Here is a 17,701-nt window from a genome sequence, read left to right as displayed (position 1 = left end):
CCCTCCATCTCCAGTTCTCTGTTCAGTTCTCCAGTTCAGTTCTCTGAAAGCGCGGCCTCTCAGGAACATTAACACTGGGTTCACAACACTGATTGAAGTCGTTGCATCAGAAACTATTTTTCACATTGTTTATGTCTGCCAGTTTCCAACAATAAGCAGCAGTATCGTCAAAGAATGAACAGATAAATGTTTGAGATTATTGGCACCACACAGTTTATTCCAGTGTCCAGCCTCATAGGTGTGTTGTTTATATTGCTAATCAATGTAACGTTAAAGTTATGTGCTGTTTTCTGGTTACATTGTTCTGATTGTTCCTGTACATAGACAAAGATTCTGAGCCACATATGTGTTAAACATCTATGGGGGCTGAGCCCCCTTTAACTGAAACGCCCATGTCAGTAATCTTTTCAACAGAATACTTTTTACTCTTACCTGAATAATATTTTGGATTACTACTTTTTACTTCTACTTGAGTAAGATTATGTATGTCCAAATGAGGAGAGATGCTGGTGTTATCTTGGCCTGAAGAACTTCACCACAACCAAAAATTCCACAACTCGATCCAGTGTTCACTTCACTCTCACCCAAAGATGTTACAGAAAAATGAAGACAAGGAAGTTACACTGCCTTCACCTCAGGTGTCAACACAAAGGATGAACCATAGCAACATAATATTACACAACATACTAATCAGGAAACAAAATACAAAGGTCCTAAACAGAAGCTTTTTATACAATCACACACCTACAAAAAATAAAAATACTTATACACTTACTCGGTTATAATAATTTCACATAGATGTGTAACAGAACTCTAGATTGCTTCATAACTTTTATTTTCCAAAATTAAGAGTAATGTGTAATAATCAAGTGATTTTAAATAAACAGCTGAGATAAGGTTAATGTTAGGCGATGTTACATGATGCTCTTCATTACACCACACATTTACAAAAGATTTCATTAACATATTTTGTTGTCTTATTTATTAGACATAATGTCAATGTTCTTTTTTCGTTACGTGTTTCAGGAGGTGCAAGAAGATTGACTGATGTCCCTACCCATTGGACAAACATGTGCAAATCTGTGCTCTACTTTGTGTGCAGGTTTATTAAGAAGATTAATTACTTCATGTTTTACATGTAAGCCATTAAAAGACATTTGAGAAGGTTTGGTTTGTTGGGTAAAGATCTGAAAGGTCTGACTGAAGTAGTGGTGTTGTAAGAATTGGATTGGGTCAAGTTAGGGATTGGGTCGGACCTCAGCGTAGTTCTTGATCACCTGTGAGAAGCGAATCACTTTCATGTTACTGGTTTTAGCTTTAAAGTCCTGCCACAGGTACTCAGGTGAGAGCACTTTGACAGGTTTGTTGTACAGAAAGTACTTGTTCAGGTGAGACTCCTCCTGCCATGCGGCTTCAATCTGATTGGCTCGGTCGAGGTCCAGCTGTGTGCGGCACGTCTTAGTCAGCTTCAGTACCTGGTCAAGACGTCCCCCAAGCACGGCCCCTCCATAGTAGTAGTCTCCCTCCTCCAAGGGGATGTAGGCCAAAGATTCGGGACGCCTCTCGTATGGGAATTCATTCCGTGGGGTCCCGAAATACCCAGGGTGCAGCACAGCAATTACATCAGCCAAAGTCTCGGCCCCCCAGTGCCCATAGAATTTGGTGTCAACATCTAGGCTGAAGATGTAGTCAGCTTTATTGACAAGGCGTTCCTCTATAAGCTTTTCGATCATCTCCATCCTGCGCAGCGTGATTTCCTGCCAGCGGTTTGAGCTTGGTGTTTCAATCTTCACCAGCTCACGTCCTTCCCCCAGCTGAACAATCGGAACCTCATCTGGGCGATCTGTAAACAGGTAATAATGCACGTGGTAACCCACCATGAAGTGCTGCTCTGCTGTCTCAAAGAAATCCTTTAAGAAACGCACATACCTGTAGGACAGAGAATTATAAAAGCAATTGATTAATCATAATGTTTTAAAAGTCATTAATCTGGAACTGAAATGCCTAAATGTAAATGTATTAAGCATGGGGTGGATCTATCATGCTTTGGGGTTGTGTTGCAGCCAGTGGCACAGGAAACATTTCATGGGTGGAGGGAAGAATGAATTCCACTAAATACCAGCAAATTCTAAAAGCAAACATCACACCATCTGTAAAAAAGTTGAAGCTGAAAAGAGGATGGCTTCTACAACAGGGCAATAATCCTAAATACTTCAAAATCCACTATGAAATACCTCAAGAGATGCAAGCTGAAGGTTTTGGAATGGCTATCACAGTCCCCTGATTTTTACATCATTAAAAATTTGTTGGTGGATCTTAAAAGAGCTGTGCATGCAAGATGACCAAAGAATATTACAGAAGCCTTTTGCAATAAAGAATGGAAGAAAATCTCAAGTACAAGAATTAAAAGACTTTTAGCTGGCTATAAAAAGCGTTTAGAGGGGGTGTTACTAAGTACTGATTATGTAGGGTGCCCAAACTTTTGCACAGTGCCACAATATTTTTTTTTCATCTTTGTTCAATTTATGACATAAAAAGTAACTATAAATCAATGTTTGCTAAAAATATTGTGCATTATTTATTAAGGGGTGCCTAAACTTTTGTATAAGACTATCTATCCAATATTGTATGTTAGAAATTAAGTTAGAATATGAAACATTATGTAAGAATGTAAAACATTGAAGTTATGGCATTGCTGCAGTTAATGTGTGAGGAGTGATCAGCACACACAAACACAAACACAAAGAAATCAGTCTAAAAAGCCACATTTATAAATATTAAAGTATGCGTATGGCTTTGCTCACATGGCATGCAATATCTGATTGCTTTTTTTTTATGTGACTCAAATCAGATTTTTTTTATGCCAGTGTGAACAGGACATGGAATCTGATTTTTTTTTACTTTGATTCGAACCATTTCCATTCACTGATTGCTGTACTTTAGTCTAAATGTTCAGATCAGGATTAAAAAAAACAGTGGCAGGATAGCGAGGTTACACTCTACACCTAAATAATGCTCCACTCCTTTTTTTACTCCAAGTAAGGAGAACACAGTCCAGTTCAAATTGATATACATTTATGCAAACACCTTAAGATCCAATGATTAGAAATTCTCATGCCATGCAAAAGAACCAATAGAAACAGACCAAATGGCTGATTATGCTTTAGGGTGTGCACTGACAAGCAAAATTTGTGCAGTGCTGTAGGAAATCTAGAAGCTCAAAAGCAAAATTGAAAGCATCTAAGCATGCAAACTGAGGACGTGACAGAGTGTTGCTTCCTTTGTGCCATGTACAGTTGTGGCCAAAAGTTTTGAGAATGACACAAATATTAGTTTTCACAAAGTTTGCTGCTAAACTGCTTTTAGATCTTTGTTTCAGTTGTTTCTGTGATGTACTGAAATATAATTACAAGCACTTCATACGTTTCAAAGGCTTTTATCGACAATTACATGACATTTATGTAAAGAGTCAGTATTTGCAGTGTTGGCGCTTCTTTTTCAGGACCTCTGCAATTCGACTGGGCTCCCAATCAACTTCTGGGCCAAATCCTGACTGATAGCAACCCATTCTTTCATAATCACTTCTTGGAGCTTGTCAGAATTAGTGGGTTTTTGTTTGTACCTCTTGAGGATTGACCACAAGTTCTCAATGGGATTAAGATCTGGGGAGTTTTCAGGCCATGGACCCAAAATGTTAACGCTTTGGTCCCCGAGCCACTTAGTTATCACTTTTGCCTTAAGGCACGGTGCTCCATCATGCTGGAAAATGCATTGTTCTTCACCAAACTGTTGTTGGATTGTTGGAAGAAGTTGCTGTTGGAGGGTGTTGGTACCATGCTTTATTCATGGCTGTGTTTTTGGGCAAAATTATGAGTGAGCCCACTTTTTTGGATGAGAAGCAACCCCACACATGAATGGTCTCAGGATGCTTTACTGTTGGCGTGACACAGGACTGATGGTAGCGCTCAGCTTTTCTTCTCCAGGCAAGCCTTTTTCCAGATGCCCCAAACAATCGGGAAGAGGCTTCATCGGAGAATATGACTTTGCCCCAGTCCTCAGCAGTCCATTAACCATACTTTCTGCAGAAGCATCACCCTTCTTTTAACATGTCAAGTCTGCCATTCTAACCCAATCAGCCTGACATAATGATCTCCAGCCTTGTGCTCGTCAACATTCTCACCTGAGTTAACAAGACGATTACTGAAATGATCTCAGCAGGTCCTTTAATGACAGCAATGAAATGCAGTGGAAAGGTTTTCTTGGGATTAAGTTAATTTTAAAGAAGGATTCTGCAATTTATCTGATCACTTTTCATAACATTCTGGAGTAGATGCAAATTGCTATTATAAAAACTTAAGCGTTCAATTTCCAATATTTATGTAATTCTCAAAACTTTTGGCCACGACTGTACATCAGATTGGGTGCGTGAAAAAAAAAACACATTAAGAGTATAAAAAAACATTATAATAATCAGTAAATCGGAAATGGACTACACCTGCAGTGTGAATGCGCTTAAGTACAGCATTAGGATTAAAGTCATTTAAACTATTACCCATAATGCACTGTGTGTAGTTAAAATGTATAAATAAATAAATAAATAAATGTGATGACTTACTTTCCCAGTGCGAAGACTGTGGCCGCCACGGTGATGTTCTGTGGCATGTAAATGGCATCAATCACAGACGGATCAAATGTTCCCTCCCAGACTATTGGGGCTAACCATGCGGTTGTTGTGGCAACATCAGGGCGACTGACAAAACACACACACACACACACACACACACACATATATATATAGTTATGTGGTGGATTTAATAATCAAGTTCAAAATAATCTACTAATGCGCTACTGTCTCAATGTAAACAAACACCTGCACCAATAGATATTAATTAGAAAAGATAAAGTGAATATTTTGGCTGAAATAACAGCGCTGAAGTGGTATAAGTGAATTTTAACACGCTGGAGTGGTTTTAAGACAAAACTTCATCTTTATCCTTTGATCTACTTTTTCCATTTCTCATCTGTGATTCACTCTCCGATTACCGAACAGGGAGTGTATTTGTCTGAGCACCAAAGAAGGACAACTTAGTGTAAACAAGGCGTAAGATACTCAACCTTACAGAATGGGATTTCTTTGTATTAATAAGTTAGACAGAGAGTTCTGCTGTACAGAGAGACACACAGACATGGACGTGGGCTTCAACCTCAAATAATAATCATAATAATAATAATAATAATAATATCACTACATTTAAGAGTACATTAAAGATCAGCAGATTATACTGCACAACAAAGGTTTTGCTCTGTTTGGTGTACTGTATAGATTGTTGGCTGCTGATCATAAAAATCATATCCAAATGTCAAGTCAAGTCAAGTCAAGTCGCTTTTATTGTCACATCACGTACTGGTACACTGGTACCGTACACGTGAGTGAAATTCTTATGTGCAAGCTACACAAGCAATAGTGGTGTACAATTATAAGAATAAATATACATATGGATAATACAGAAGTAAAATATAGTGCAAGTGTTATAAAAAAAAAATATATATATATATATATATATATATATATATATATATATAATTAAAAAAAAAAAAAGTGAGCATAAGTATACACATCTACACATACAGAATATACACACATATACACGTACATGTCCCTATCATGTAAGTTTTTTTAAAGTGTTTTTGTCATGTTTTCCCTTCTATTTATGTTAATTAATTTAGTTTTTTTTGATAACCCTATTAACAATGTTTTTTGCACCCTGTGCATTTCCAGGAACGGAAGGATGACAGGTTGGCTTGCAGGTCACTGGTAGCTTGCACCAAACCAGGCCACAACCAAACCCAGACTTGTCCATCGGATTGTCAGAAAACAACTGACTGTGGAACATTTAGTACTGAAAATATTTAATGACTGGACTTATTACACAGGTGGCATGCTGGAGTTCACTGAGCTCCTGAGAGCAACTCATTCTTTCACTTATGTGTGTAGAAGTGCTTTGCGTGTCTGGGGGCTTGATTTTATACACCTGTAACCATGGACGTGACTGGAACACCTGAACTCAATGATTTTAATAGGAGAGTGAATACTTTTGCCAAACACACAAACACACACGAAACTCACCTATTACTCGTGCTTGGCTGGTTGTATTTGATTCTAAGGAAGGAGTGAACAGGACAAGACATAGTTAAATAAAGAAATAAAGAAAGAAAGAAATAAAGCATGTTCTCACTGAAACAGGAAAATGCTTCAGTTTTATTTTCTTGAAAATAAAGTTATACAAAGACTGAATTACATGTGCAATCATAAAGAACAACTTTTTATAATAGCAATTTGCATATACTCCAGAATATTATGAAGAGTGATCAGATGAATTCCATAGTCTTTTTTTGCCATGAAAATGAACTTAATTCAAGTACAATCATGAAGAACAACAAGGAGACACAAACAGCAGATGAACAAACACGACACCAAAACATCAAAATCAGTAGCATCATAAGTAAAGGTGTGTGTGTGTGTGTGTGTGTGTGTGTATATGAGTGTACAGGTCCTTCTCAAAAAATTTGCCTATTGTGATAAAGTTCATTATTTTCTGTAATGTACTGATAAACATTAGACTTTTATATATTTTAGATTTATTACACACAACTGAAGTAGTTCAAGCCTTTTATTGTTTTAATATTGATGATTTTGGCATACAGCTCATGAAAACCCAAAATTCTTATCTAAAAAAATGAGCATATTTCATCCGACCAATAAAAGAAAAAAGTGTTTTCAATACAAAAAAAGTCAACCTTCAAATACTTATGTTCAGTTCTGCACTCAATACTTGGTCGGGAATCCTTTTGCAGAAATGACTGCTTCAATGCGGCGTGGCATGGAGGCAATCAGCCTGTGGCACTGCTGAGGTGGTTTGGAGGCCCAGGATGCTTCGATAGCGGCCTTAAGCTCATCCAGAGTGTTGGGTCTTGTGTCTCTCAACTTTCTCTTTACAATCTCCCACAGATTCTCTATGGGGTTCAGGTCAGGAGAGTTGGCAGGCCAATTGAGCACAGTAATACCATGGTCAGTAAACCATTTACCAGTGGTTTTGGGACTGTGAGCAGGTGCAAAGTCGTGCTAAAAAATTAAATCTTCATCTCCAAAAAGCTTTTCAGCAGATGGACGCATGAAGTGCTCCAAAATCTCCTGATAGCTAGCTGCATTGACTCTGCCCTTGATAAAACAGTGGACCAACACCAGCAGCTGACATGGCACCCCAGACCATCACTGACTGTGGGTACTTGACACTGGACTTCAGGCATTTTGGCATTTCCCTCTCCCCAGTCTTCCTCCAGACTCTGGCACCTTGATTTCCGAATGACATGCAAAATTTGCTTTCATCCGAAAAAAAGTACTTTGGACCACTGAGCAACAGTCCAGTGCTGCTTCTCTGTAGCCCAGGTCAGGCGCTTCTGCCGCTGTTTCTGGTTCAAAAGTGGCTTGACCTGGGGAATGCGGCACCTGTAGCCCATTTCCTGCACACGCCTGTACACGGTGGCTCTGGATGTTTCTACTCCAGACTCAGTCCACTGCTTCCGCAGGTCCCCCAAGGTCTGGAATCGGTCCTTCTCCACAATCTTCCTCAGGGTCAGGTCACCTCTTCTCGTTGTGCAGCGTTTTCTGCCACACTTTTTCCTTCCCACTGAGGTGCCTTGATACAGCACTCTGGAAACAGCCTAATCATTCAGAAATTTCTTTCTGTGTCTTACCCTCTTGCTTGAGGGTGTCAATGATGGCCTTCTGGACAGCAGTCAGGTCGGCAGTCTTACCCATGATTGCGGTTTTGAGTAATGAACCAGGCTGGGAGTTTTTAAAAGCCTCAGGAATCTTTTGCAGGTGTTTAGAGTTTATTAGTTGATTCAGATGATTAGGTTAATGGCTCATTTAGAGAACCTTTTCATAATATGCGGGCCAGGGGTAGCTCAGTGGTTAAGGCATTGGATTACGGTTCGGAAGATCCCAGGTTCAAACCCCACAACCACCAAGTTGCCACTGTTGGGCCCTTGAGCAAGGCCCTTAACCCTCAACTGCTCAGATGTGTAATGAGATAAAAAAATGTAAGTCGCTCTGGATAAGAGCGTCTGCTAAATGTAAATATGCTAATTTTTTGAGATAGGAATTTTGGGTTTTCATGAGCTGTATGCCAAAATCATCAATATTAAAATAATTAAAAGGCTTGAACTACTTCAGTTGTGTGTAATGAATCTAAAATATATGAAAGTCTAAAGTTTATCAGTACATTAAAGAAAATGATGAACTTTATCACAATTTTTTTTAGAAGGACCTGTATATGTGTGAATGTGTGTAAATCAAAAGGATAGCTGAATGGGGTGAAGGTGTAATAGTCTGGAAGCAGCTGGCCCAGGTGACTCAGGTAACTATAGTGATTAGCCCCGCCTCCTACCACCTACGGCATGATGAGAATACATGAGGGAACTAGAGCAGGTGAGCATAACTCTGTGTGTGTGTGTGTGTGTGTGTGTGTGTGTTTTCTCACCCCTCTGGAACGAGTAAATCCTTATTAACTTCTTGTATCTTAACTTCTTTATCCCTGAAAGATGATGAGGCTTATCTTTAATTATTTTGTACGCATATTTAATGCATGTGTGTGTGTGTGTGTGTTTATAAAACTTTAAAAACTGTACATCAACCAACAAAATAACAGAATTACACACAATAAAAAACAAACAACATTTTCACCACCTCCACATTACAGCTAGATCTACATTCATATCCACATCTTCATCTTCATTTGATTTATATCAAAGTTCACTTCCACATCCACATTTATATTCACATTTACATCAATGACCATGTCCATACTCATGTCCAAATCCACATACACATCCATGTCCAAGTCCATGTTCAGGCCCATGCCTCTACATCCAAGTCCACATTCAAGTCCACATCCACATCTACTAATTTACGATGTTGCAGGGTTTTTGCTGAGGTGTATAGCATTAAGAGAAAAGAAGCTAGCAATGTTCCTTATGGGATCTCAACTATAAAGACAATGGCTCCATTTTCAGTGTAAAACTGGGCCTTAAATAAGGAAACTAGTAATCAGCAGAAACTTGCAGCATTTGGCTGGTTTGTATTGAAAAACCTTCTGGATGCTTCAGCCTAATTGCTTTGCCCCTTGTCTGAGCAAATCTACATTAGATGAGGAAACTTCTAGGATAGATTTCTTGATGGAAGGTTAAGAGTTCATCAACCTCAGGGCTGCCACTGAAAGCTCGGCATCCCATCAACAGTTATAGTAAAATTCTGTTTTTGTAATCTACCTGCTAATTTCCAGTGTTTAATTCCTCATGATACAAAAATGGAGGAGATTTTTTTTATTTATGCATCATAGTGGATCAGGTGTTTACTTGTCTCTTATCTAGGAAACACACTTATGTCTCGTCTGTGAAATGCAGCCGTTTTCCTGTTTGTGAAACATAGACCATTCTGGGAAACTTAATCATGACTGGTTTCTTGTCTGTGAAACACATTCACTTCTCATCTTGGAACCAAACTCGACTCCTGTGTGTTAAACATCCTAATTTCTTGGCTTGAAAATTTATTCCTCTCTCTTGTGAAACTATACTCACAATCAGTGGATCAGGTCCCTGTAGTTCAATTCAATTTTTTTTGTATAGCGCTTTTAACAATTGACATTGTCGCAAAGCAGCTTTACACAATCAGAAGAAGAATGTGTATAAAACACAATTATAAGAATGTCTCTGGTGGGCAAGCCGAGGGCGACAGTGGCAAGGAAAAACTCCCTGAGATGGTAATAGGAAGAAACCCTGAGAGGAACCAGACTCAACAGGGAACCCATCCTCATCTGGGTGTAGTGCAGACTCTGAAAACACACGTGGCACAGAAAGGCTGAAATGAACAATTTGAATGTTCACTGCAGATGTGAGTCCACTGCCTATGATGTATCTGTGGGCACAACAGTATACTGAGTCACCTGCTTTTTAAGTCTGTTTGTCTGTGACACTCATCTCTCATCTGGGAAACACATCCTGCGTCTGTTAAACAGACTCGTGTCACGTCTGAAAAACACACTTTTGGCTCGTCTGTGAAACACACTTGTCAGTAAAATAAAAGATGTCCCAAGAATGTGAGCACAAACAATGTTCCAAAGCTTCTCTCTCTCTTTCTCTCTTTCTCTCTCTCTCTCTCACGCACGCACGCACACACACACACACACACAACACACTATACACACACATACACACACTCCCCAAACACACAACACACTATACACACACTAGATACTACAAAAAAAACCACAACACACACACTCTACACACTCCACAAATGCACTACACACAAATACCACACCCACTACACACAACACTCCCCACACAAATGTCACGTCACTTTGAATAAGTATATGGTTGTGTATTGCATACTCACTTGCTCAGGTTACATTCTGCTGGACCACTAATGGAAACATTAAACACAACAATCTTTGTTTAGTCCAATAGAATCAAATCAGAACATACCCCCAACCCCAAACATCTCACAATCGCTTGTTGCCCATGTCATGTAGTGCCCTTGATTAGGGGTTAAAGAGGGATTTGGAAGTCTAATTAGCTTTGTAGCTTTGTATTAGCTGTAACCCAAACTGTGAGGTAAGTTGTCAATACATTGGCAGAGGCTTACACTCATGTTACCTAGCAGTAATCAAGGATTTAAACACACATGTACAGTTCAAAGGCAATTCGATACAAATTCTTTTATTTATTCTTTTAGTTATGATGTCATAGTTAGTCCTGCCAGAGTCCCTGCTTGCACTCTACAGTTAATATACATTCACATTATACATTGTGTGACTGTGACGAGACCTAACTCTTATCTCTCCTCTCGTGCTCTCTCTCCTATTCCTTCTCTTCCCTATCTCCCCCTCTCTCTCTTTCTCTCTCTCTGTCGAACTACACATGTCGTTCCTGAGCTGCCAGTGATCCAGACTCCCTCTGCCCTCCGGACCTGTCTGACCCATCCTGGTGCCCCGCTTTTGGTTGGAGTTCTCGTCACATGGATGCCCCGTGTGTCTCTTTGGGATGCGTCTGGTGTCTGGGGATGGTTTCACTCTACCATAAAGACGGTTCTGGCCTTGACTGGTGTTGACAACTGTTTCTCTGAGGACTTGACTTGGCTGCGGTTGCTGGATAGTTCGAGACTGCAATTGTCTTCAATAACTACCTGGACTCCATATTAACATCAATTAACATCAACTGTTACAGCTGAACTGCCTCCCACCCTACACACTGTATAAATGCAGATCAATTCCTGCTCTCTGTTTCACCCAAATGAGGATGGGTTCCCTGTTGAGTCCCTAAATGTGTTACTTTTTTAAATTGTACTTTTATAATGGTTAGTATGGGTTTGTAGCTCATGTTTCTCCAGTTTTATTAAGTTTAACTACTTCAGTCTCATCTCTGATTGATTTGATGCTTTAAGTTATTTGTTGTTCTGTGTTCCATAAACCCGGGGCTTTGTGACCCTACATTAATCCTAATTATTAAATGAAATATGCTTATTTACATTAACCCCAATGCAATAACAATAACCCTAACCCCAATCCCAACACCTAGCCATCGACATTAGCCCACATTAACTACAACTCTAACTCACATGAACCCTAAAGCACATAAACCCGCTGTGCCAGGTCTTTCTAAACATCAGCTAAAGCAAACAATGGTTAAGTTTTGAGACATGATAAACTGTCAGACTATTGATTTATCCAACAGCATCCATTATTATAATATTTAAACTAGCTATGTCATAGCTAAACATTAGCAGGGGAAAAAAAAACACTAAGACAAAAATCTTGTACCTGAGTAAAATGAGAGGCTTTCTAATCGTATTTCTGCTCGGGTACAATTTTTTAAACATGTCTCTTCCACACTTCTCTCATTAGCAAGAATAAAGATATTAATAACACATGCATAATTAAATGTATTATGTGATCTATTATATATACACTAAAAAAGTTTTAGAACAGCTCTAACTCCATGATGGTTCCTGATTTTTATTTCTTTCTACATTGTAAAGGAATCTCTGTGAAATCTGTGGCTTAAAATAACAACTAACTGTTGTTTCTCTTGTTGTTACGTAATTACCTAATTCCATATGTGTTATTTTATAGTTTTGAAATCCCCAGTATTGTTGTAGAATGTAAAAAAATAAATCATTAAATAAAAAAAAAAAGGAAATTTGCAAGTGTTCCAAAACTTTTGAACGGTAGTGTACCTGTATATAGATTAATATGAGTGTGTGTTGCTTACCTGGCCTGTGAGACATAAAAAATGTAGTAAGCGAACCTGTAAGAAGAATCACACAAGTTCACAACCCGAACCAAAAACCAACAATTGGCAAACCAGATAATTCATATATCAATAATTTTAATTATTATTATTTTAATATAATTATTATAATTACACTTTTTAATCTCTCTCTCTCTCTCTCTCTCTCTTCCTGTATGGAATATAACTTGATAAATGCAGAACTATTTATTTATTTATTTATTTTTTATTTTTTTACACATTTTTATCCATGTTTAAAAAAAGGAAAACAAAAACCTTATTTTGCTGCAAACTAAATTTAGCGGTTTTGAAGGGGAAATCCTTAAATAATCCCAAATTCATACGGGCTGTCATGTAAAGGAAGCTGTTGGCACGGCGTAAACACAGATGAGGGGTTTATTGAAAAATTAACACAAATGGTTATTTTAATACCCTTAGAAACAGAAAGTTTATAAAAGAATTAACAGAACTGACATCTAAACCAGACCAGACAGAGCAGAAACCTTTAACAGATAAAGCCAAGATCTGCTTTTTTGTTCTATAGTACCATTTTTTTTGTTCTATAGTACCATTTTTTTACCACTTTTATTAAAAAGAACACTTTTAAACACATATTTAAAAAAACATAAAACGCAGTAAACAGTAACTATTTGTGCGTGTATCCAGTTTTATAAGTTCTGAAGGATATGAGTCCTTCTGTTTACTTTGTCATACTCGCTCTATTCTATTTTCATGCAAAACCCAACAGTACAGTTTTTTTTTGCTGTTTGTTTCTTTGAAACTGTTTGTGCATGTAATATGTTGCTTTCTTTACAGACATGCAAACATTCCTCTCTTTATTTATGAGTTTTTAAGGTGTGTTTAAAAACAGTGAATGGTTTATATACAGTAATAATGTGGACATGATTAGCAAATTTTGTAAAAGTAATTAAATACTGTACAAAAATAAATTTAATACGCAAAGATGTCTTTGACAAATATATTTCCACATGAACGAGAATAACACTAAAGAGTAATAGAATAAGCACAATCAGTATTTGATGTGAAAACTCTTTGTTATAAAATAATACATACATAATATTTGTACTCAAGATGATAATGTGCAAGATTTTGCACAGTACTATATACAGTATATATACAGATAAAAAGAGAGAGAGAAAGAGAGAGAGAGAAATGTGTGTGTATGTTTGTGTGATGTATATGCATGTGTATGTACATGTTGCTTGTAACTTTTGCTCGTTTTCTGTTTTTGTTTTTTGCTTTTTGGTTAATTTGATTCTGTAAGCTATTCAAAAAAAGACCTGTACCTGTGTACCTGTGTACCTGTGTTATAGTCTGAAATGATTTGAAGAACAAGACAGACCAAACCAGTTCCCAAACAAGTTCCTTATTTTCAAATGAAATTTGATCTTTAGATAATTTAGCAGTGCCAACTGACACACCCAATGCCAGGGGACAAAACCAACACAAAACTAAAGTATAAGATTGCTGTCATGCAGAGGGCATGCCTTCCCTGTATTTCTCAAATGTATTTCTTCAATTCTATTAAACTGTGAAGGTGGAAAGATTTTCATTCCTGTTCATGTACGTGCTTGTGTTTCTTGGTAAGGGCATTACACGCATTACTGAACAGCATTAAACACACAGTAAGTCAAAATCTCTTGTCAAAGCCCTGCATTTAAAGTCTGCCATGAGATCCTTGTAAAAATATTTCCCACTAATTTCACACAGTGAATGTTTACACTTTCTATATAAAATATAAAATTATAATCAGCAAAGTTAATTTTGTTTGTTGTATTTTTTTCGTCCTACTGTAAATAAATTAAAATGGTTGTCTGACTCTGTCTGTTTATGCAAAATTAACATTTTCCTTAGTAGAGAGTTGTCAGATGTTTTAGATTTTTGTCTCAGATTTGGGATTTTTTATGGATATTTCTATCATGTATTATTGATTCATTGTCATTGGGTAAGGTGGTGTTAAACCTATATTCATATCATCTGTAACTTTGTGTGTTCTTATTCGGACAAATATATTTTATCTATATTTTTTATCTTTAATAAAGGTTAAAAATAAATGTAAGAAAAAAGCAGACAAAAATTTTCAATTTCAGGTAATTACAGTAGCAAACAGAGTTAACTATAAAAAAATGAGACTTAGGAAACTGAGCAATCCATTAGTTTTGTGTTAAATAAAAAAAAAACATGAAGTGAATAGGACAAGCAAACAAGCAAACACATTACAGCTAGTTTACTCACTCACTTGTATACCACTTTATCCTGTATTCAGGGTCGCAGGGACCTGGAGCCTATCCCAGGAGGCTTAGGGCACGAGGCAGGGTACACCCTGGACAGGCTGCCAATCCATCGCAGAGCACACACACACACTCACTAGGGGCAATTTAGGAACGCCAATTAGCCTAACCTGCAAATCTTTGGACTGTTGGAGGAAACCGGAATATCCGGAGGAAACCCACCAAGCACAGGAAGAACATGCAAACTCCATGCACAGAGAGACGGGAATCGAGCCTGGCCAGGAATCGAACCCGGATCCTGGAGGTGCAAGGCGACAGTGCTAACCACTACACCACTGTGCCACCCTACAGGTAGTTTATTTCCCTTTTAATTTATTATATTATAATTCCAGTGGGTCAGACGTTTACATATACTTAATTGACTGTGCCTTTAAACAGTATGGAAAATTCCAGAAAATTATTTAGGCTTTAGAAGCTTCTAATTGTCTAAATGACACAATTTAAATCAATTGTGTTTCCTGTCTTTTTATTTAAAGGCAAACCCTTAAACTCAGTGCCTCTTTGCTTGACATCACAGGAAAATCATAAAAACTCTTTAAAACCTCCTTAAAAATTGTGGAACTCCACAAGCCTGGGTTATCATGAAGAACAGGGAGGGCAGCATTGTGTTTTATTATACTGTAGCTGGGGACAATGTTGTCAGGGGGCTGTGCTTCAGGAGGGACTGGTGCACTTCACAAAATCTATATGACATCATAAGGAAGGAAGATCATGTGGCTATGTTGAAGCAACATATCAAGACAACGGCCAGGTTTAAGTTTAGTCAGAAATGGATTTTCCACATGGACAATGACCCCTAGAATACTTTCCAAGTTTGTCAAAATGGCTTAAGGACAATAATTGACAAAAAAATGTTTGAGGAGGCCTACAAACCTGCCCCAGTTACACCAGTTCTGTCAGGAGGAACGAGTTAAATCGCCTGCAGCTTGAAAGAAAGCAGCTCGAAACACCCGACCCGAGTTACACAATTTAAAGGCGATACTATAAAAATGAATAAAACTTTTTTTTGATAGTGTAAAGCTGCTTTGCGACAATGACAATTCTTATACAAGTTTTATACAAATATACTTTAATTAAATATTACCCAATACTAACGCTGTGTGTGTAAACGGCTGAGTGGGTGTAAGATTAAAGAGATCAAAGCAGAAATAAATCTTTCTCTCTACTATTATTCTGACATTTCACATTCCTCAAATAAAGTAGTGATGCTCGCAGTGAACAAAATAGTTTAAATGTATTTGGCTAAGGTGTGTGTAAACCATAATGTTTCTATGTCCGTGATGATGAGTGCCTGCTTTTTGTCGTTGTCAAAACATACATAAGAACACAGCTCTGTGCTGAAAAGTCTCTTTCAGTTCTTGGGAAACGTAAAATGCCCCTTTTTAACTGGTTCATCATTATTATCTAGACACATTTTTCTCACACTTACACACTTCCAAATATTTTCTTTTCTTTTCTTTTCTAAAAAAAAAAAAAATCTTTAATTTTTTTTTTTTTTTTTTTGTGAAGCTGCTTTGGGACAATGACCATTGTTAAAAGCGCTATATAAATAAAATTGAATTGAATTGAATTGAATTCATTAACTTATATTTTATTTTATTTTATTTTATTTTATTTAATGGGAAAGATTATTGTGACTTTAATTACACACGGCTGATTATTAACATGATACATTAAAGGCGATTATTAACAAATAATATTTATGCAGATAAGGAAAAAAGAAGAGAGTGGTCTAGATGTAGAGATGAAGATTTGTGAAGTAACGTACATAATAAGAGACCTGCTGAGGAATTGTGCAATGTGGGATTATTTTTTTAAAAACATAAATAGAAGTGTAAAAAAATTACACAAAGTGATGAGTTTTTAATTTCTGTCAAACTAGAAATGAGGAGGTGACATGAAGAAGGTATATTTTCCTGTTAGTTAAAATTAAATTCTGAGGCTTTAATCATTTAATGGTTTGTTCAATGCAGGTTCAAATGTGTGTGTGTGTGTGTGTGTGTGTGTGTGTTGCGTTTTATTTACTTGCTTTTCCAAAACAATATTTGCCTTGATAGTGTTTTAAATTTTTTATTATTTTATACTGACATCAATGTAAATCAATGTAACAAAAAAAACAAAAAACAATAGTAATAAATTAAGGATAAATCTTTTTTGTGCTTGTTAAATATTTTGTAAAATTTAAGCTAAAGTGTCACTAATATTAACTGTTAGTGTTAATTAGTTTTAAACTAAAATGTTTTACATTATAATTACATAAATATACTTAATGTACTTCTGGTTTACTGTGTGTTTTACCCAGTACACAAACAGCAATCACAACTACTTATGAATAATTATACAGAAACAATAGATTTTGTGTTGTGTTCAACCTTAAAGTAACAGCCGGCTCATCTAAGGCGAATTCACACTAACAATTAATATTTATAACACTTTATCTTCAATTTTACCGATAAATAACAACTACAAAAAAGATTTATTCTTCATTAATTACTAATGTTATTATTATTATTTTTTACATTAATTGACGTAAATGTCAGTGTTATATATGATCATTAGCTTTATTGAATAAAACAGGCTGTAGAAAATTGAGAAATCTGTATAATAATAATAATAATAATAATAACAACTTACCCGACCAAAGCAATACCAAGTACCAGAAAATAAATATGGGTTCGCATTATGTATTTCCTTCAGTTAGTCCATCACACAGCAACAACAAAGAAAAAAATATACCAGTCTACTCCCAAAGGTGTTTATGTGTATGTGTGTGTGTGTGTGTGAGGAAAAAGATAAAGATAGTGAGAGAGAGAGAGAGAGAGAAAGGGGTGTGGTCACAGACCTCAATTACTCCAAGAAAAAAAAAAGTTTTATTTAATTATTTATTTATTTTGTATAAGTGATTTATCCTGGTTCAGGTGGTGAAGGATTTGGAGTGTATTCTAGAAACAATGTTAAATTACTGCACACCTGGAGAGTGACCTTAGTTTAATGAGGTGTGAACTGAAACAGTGTGTGTGGTTAAGTAAGCCTACAAACTT

At 36.8% G+C, this 17,701-nt stretch overlaps 1 protein-coding gene across 2 annotated transcripts; it reads right to left on the bottom strand.

Moving 5' to 3' along the window:
- Positions 1-842: 842 nt before the first annotated feature.
- LOC128517096 (globoside alpha-1,3-N-acetylgalactosaminyltransferase 1-like) lies at positions 843-17,393 on the bottom strand. 2 transcript variants are annotated; one of them, XM_053490878.1, is made up of 7 exons: positions 17,295-17,393; positions 12,331-12,366; positions 10,457-10,483; positions 8,544-8,597; positions 6,128-6,160; positions 4,616-4,750; positions 843-1,929 (listed from the first exon to the last, which is right to left on the bottom strand). In XM_053490878.1, the coding sequence occupies exons 1-7, from the start codon at positions 17,339-17,341 to the stop codon at positions 1,239-1,241; spliced, it is 1,023 nt and encodes a 340-aa protein (XP_053346853.1). In that variant the 5' UTR covers positions 17,342-17,393; the 3' UTR covers positions 843-1,238. The 2 variants fall into 2 exon arrangements, with proteins under 2 accessions (XP_053346853.1, XP_053346854.1); XM_053490879.1 differs by lacking the exon at positions 8,544-8,597.
- Between the last annotated feature and the right edge of the window lie 308 nt (positions 17,394-17,701).

Source organism: Clarias gariepinus, unplaced genomic scaffold, assembly GCF_024256425.1.
Source record: "Clarias gariepinus isolate MV-2021 ecotype Netherlands unplaced genomic scaffold, CGAR_prim_01v2 scaffold_34, whole genome shotgun sequence".
Lineage (NCBI taxonomy): Eukaryota > Metazoa > Chordata > Actinopteri > Siluriformes > Clariidae > Clarias > Clarias gariepinus.
Note: the sequence above shows the minus strand (reverse complement) of the source record. Positions and strands in the feature narration are given on the sequence as shown.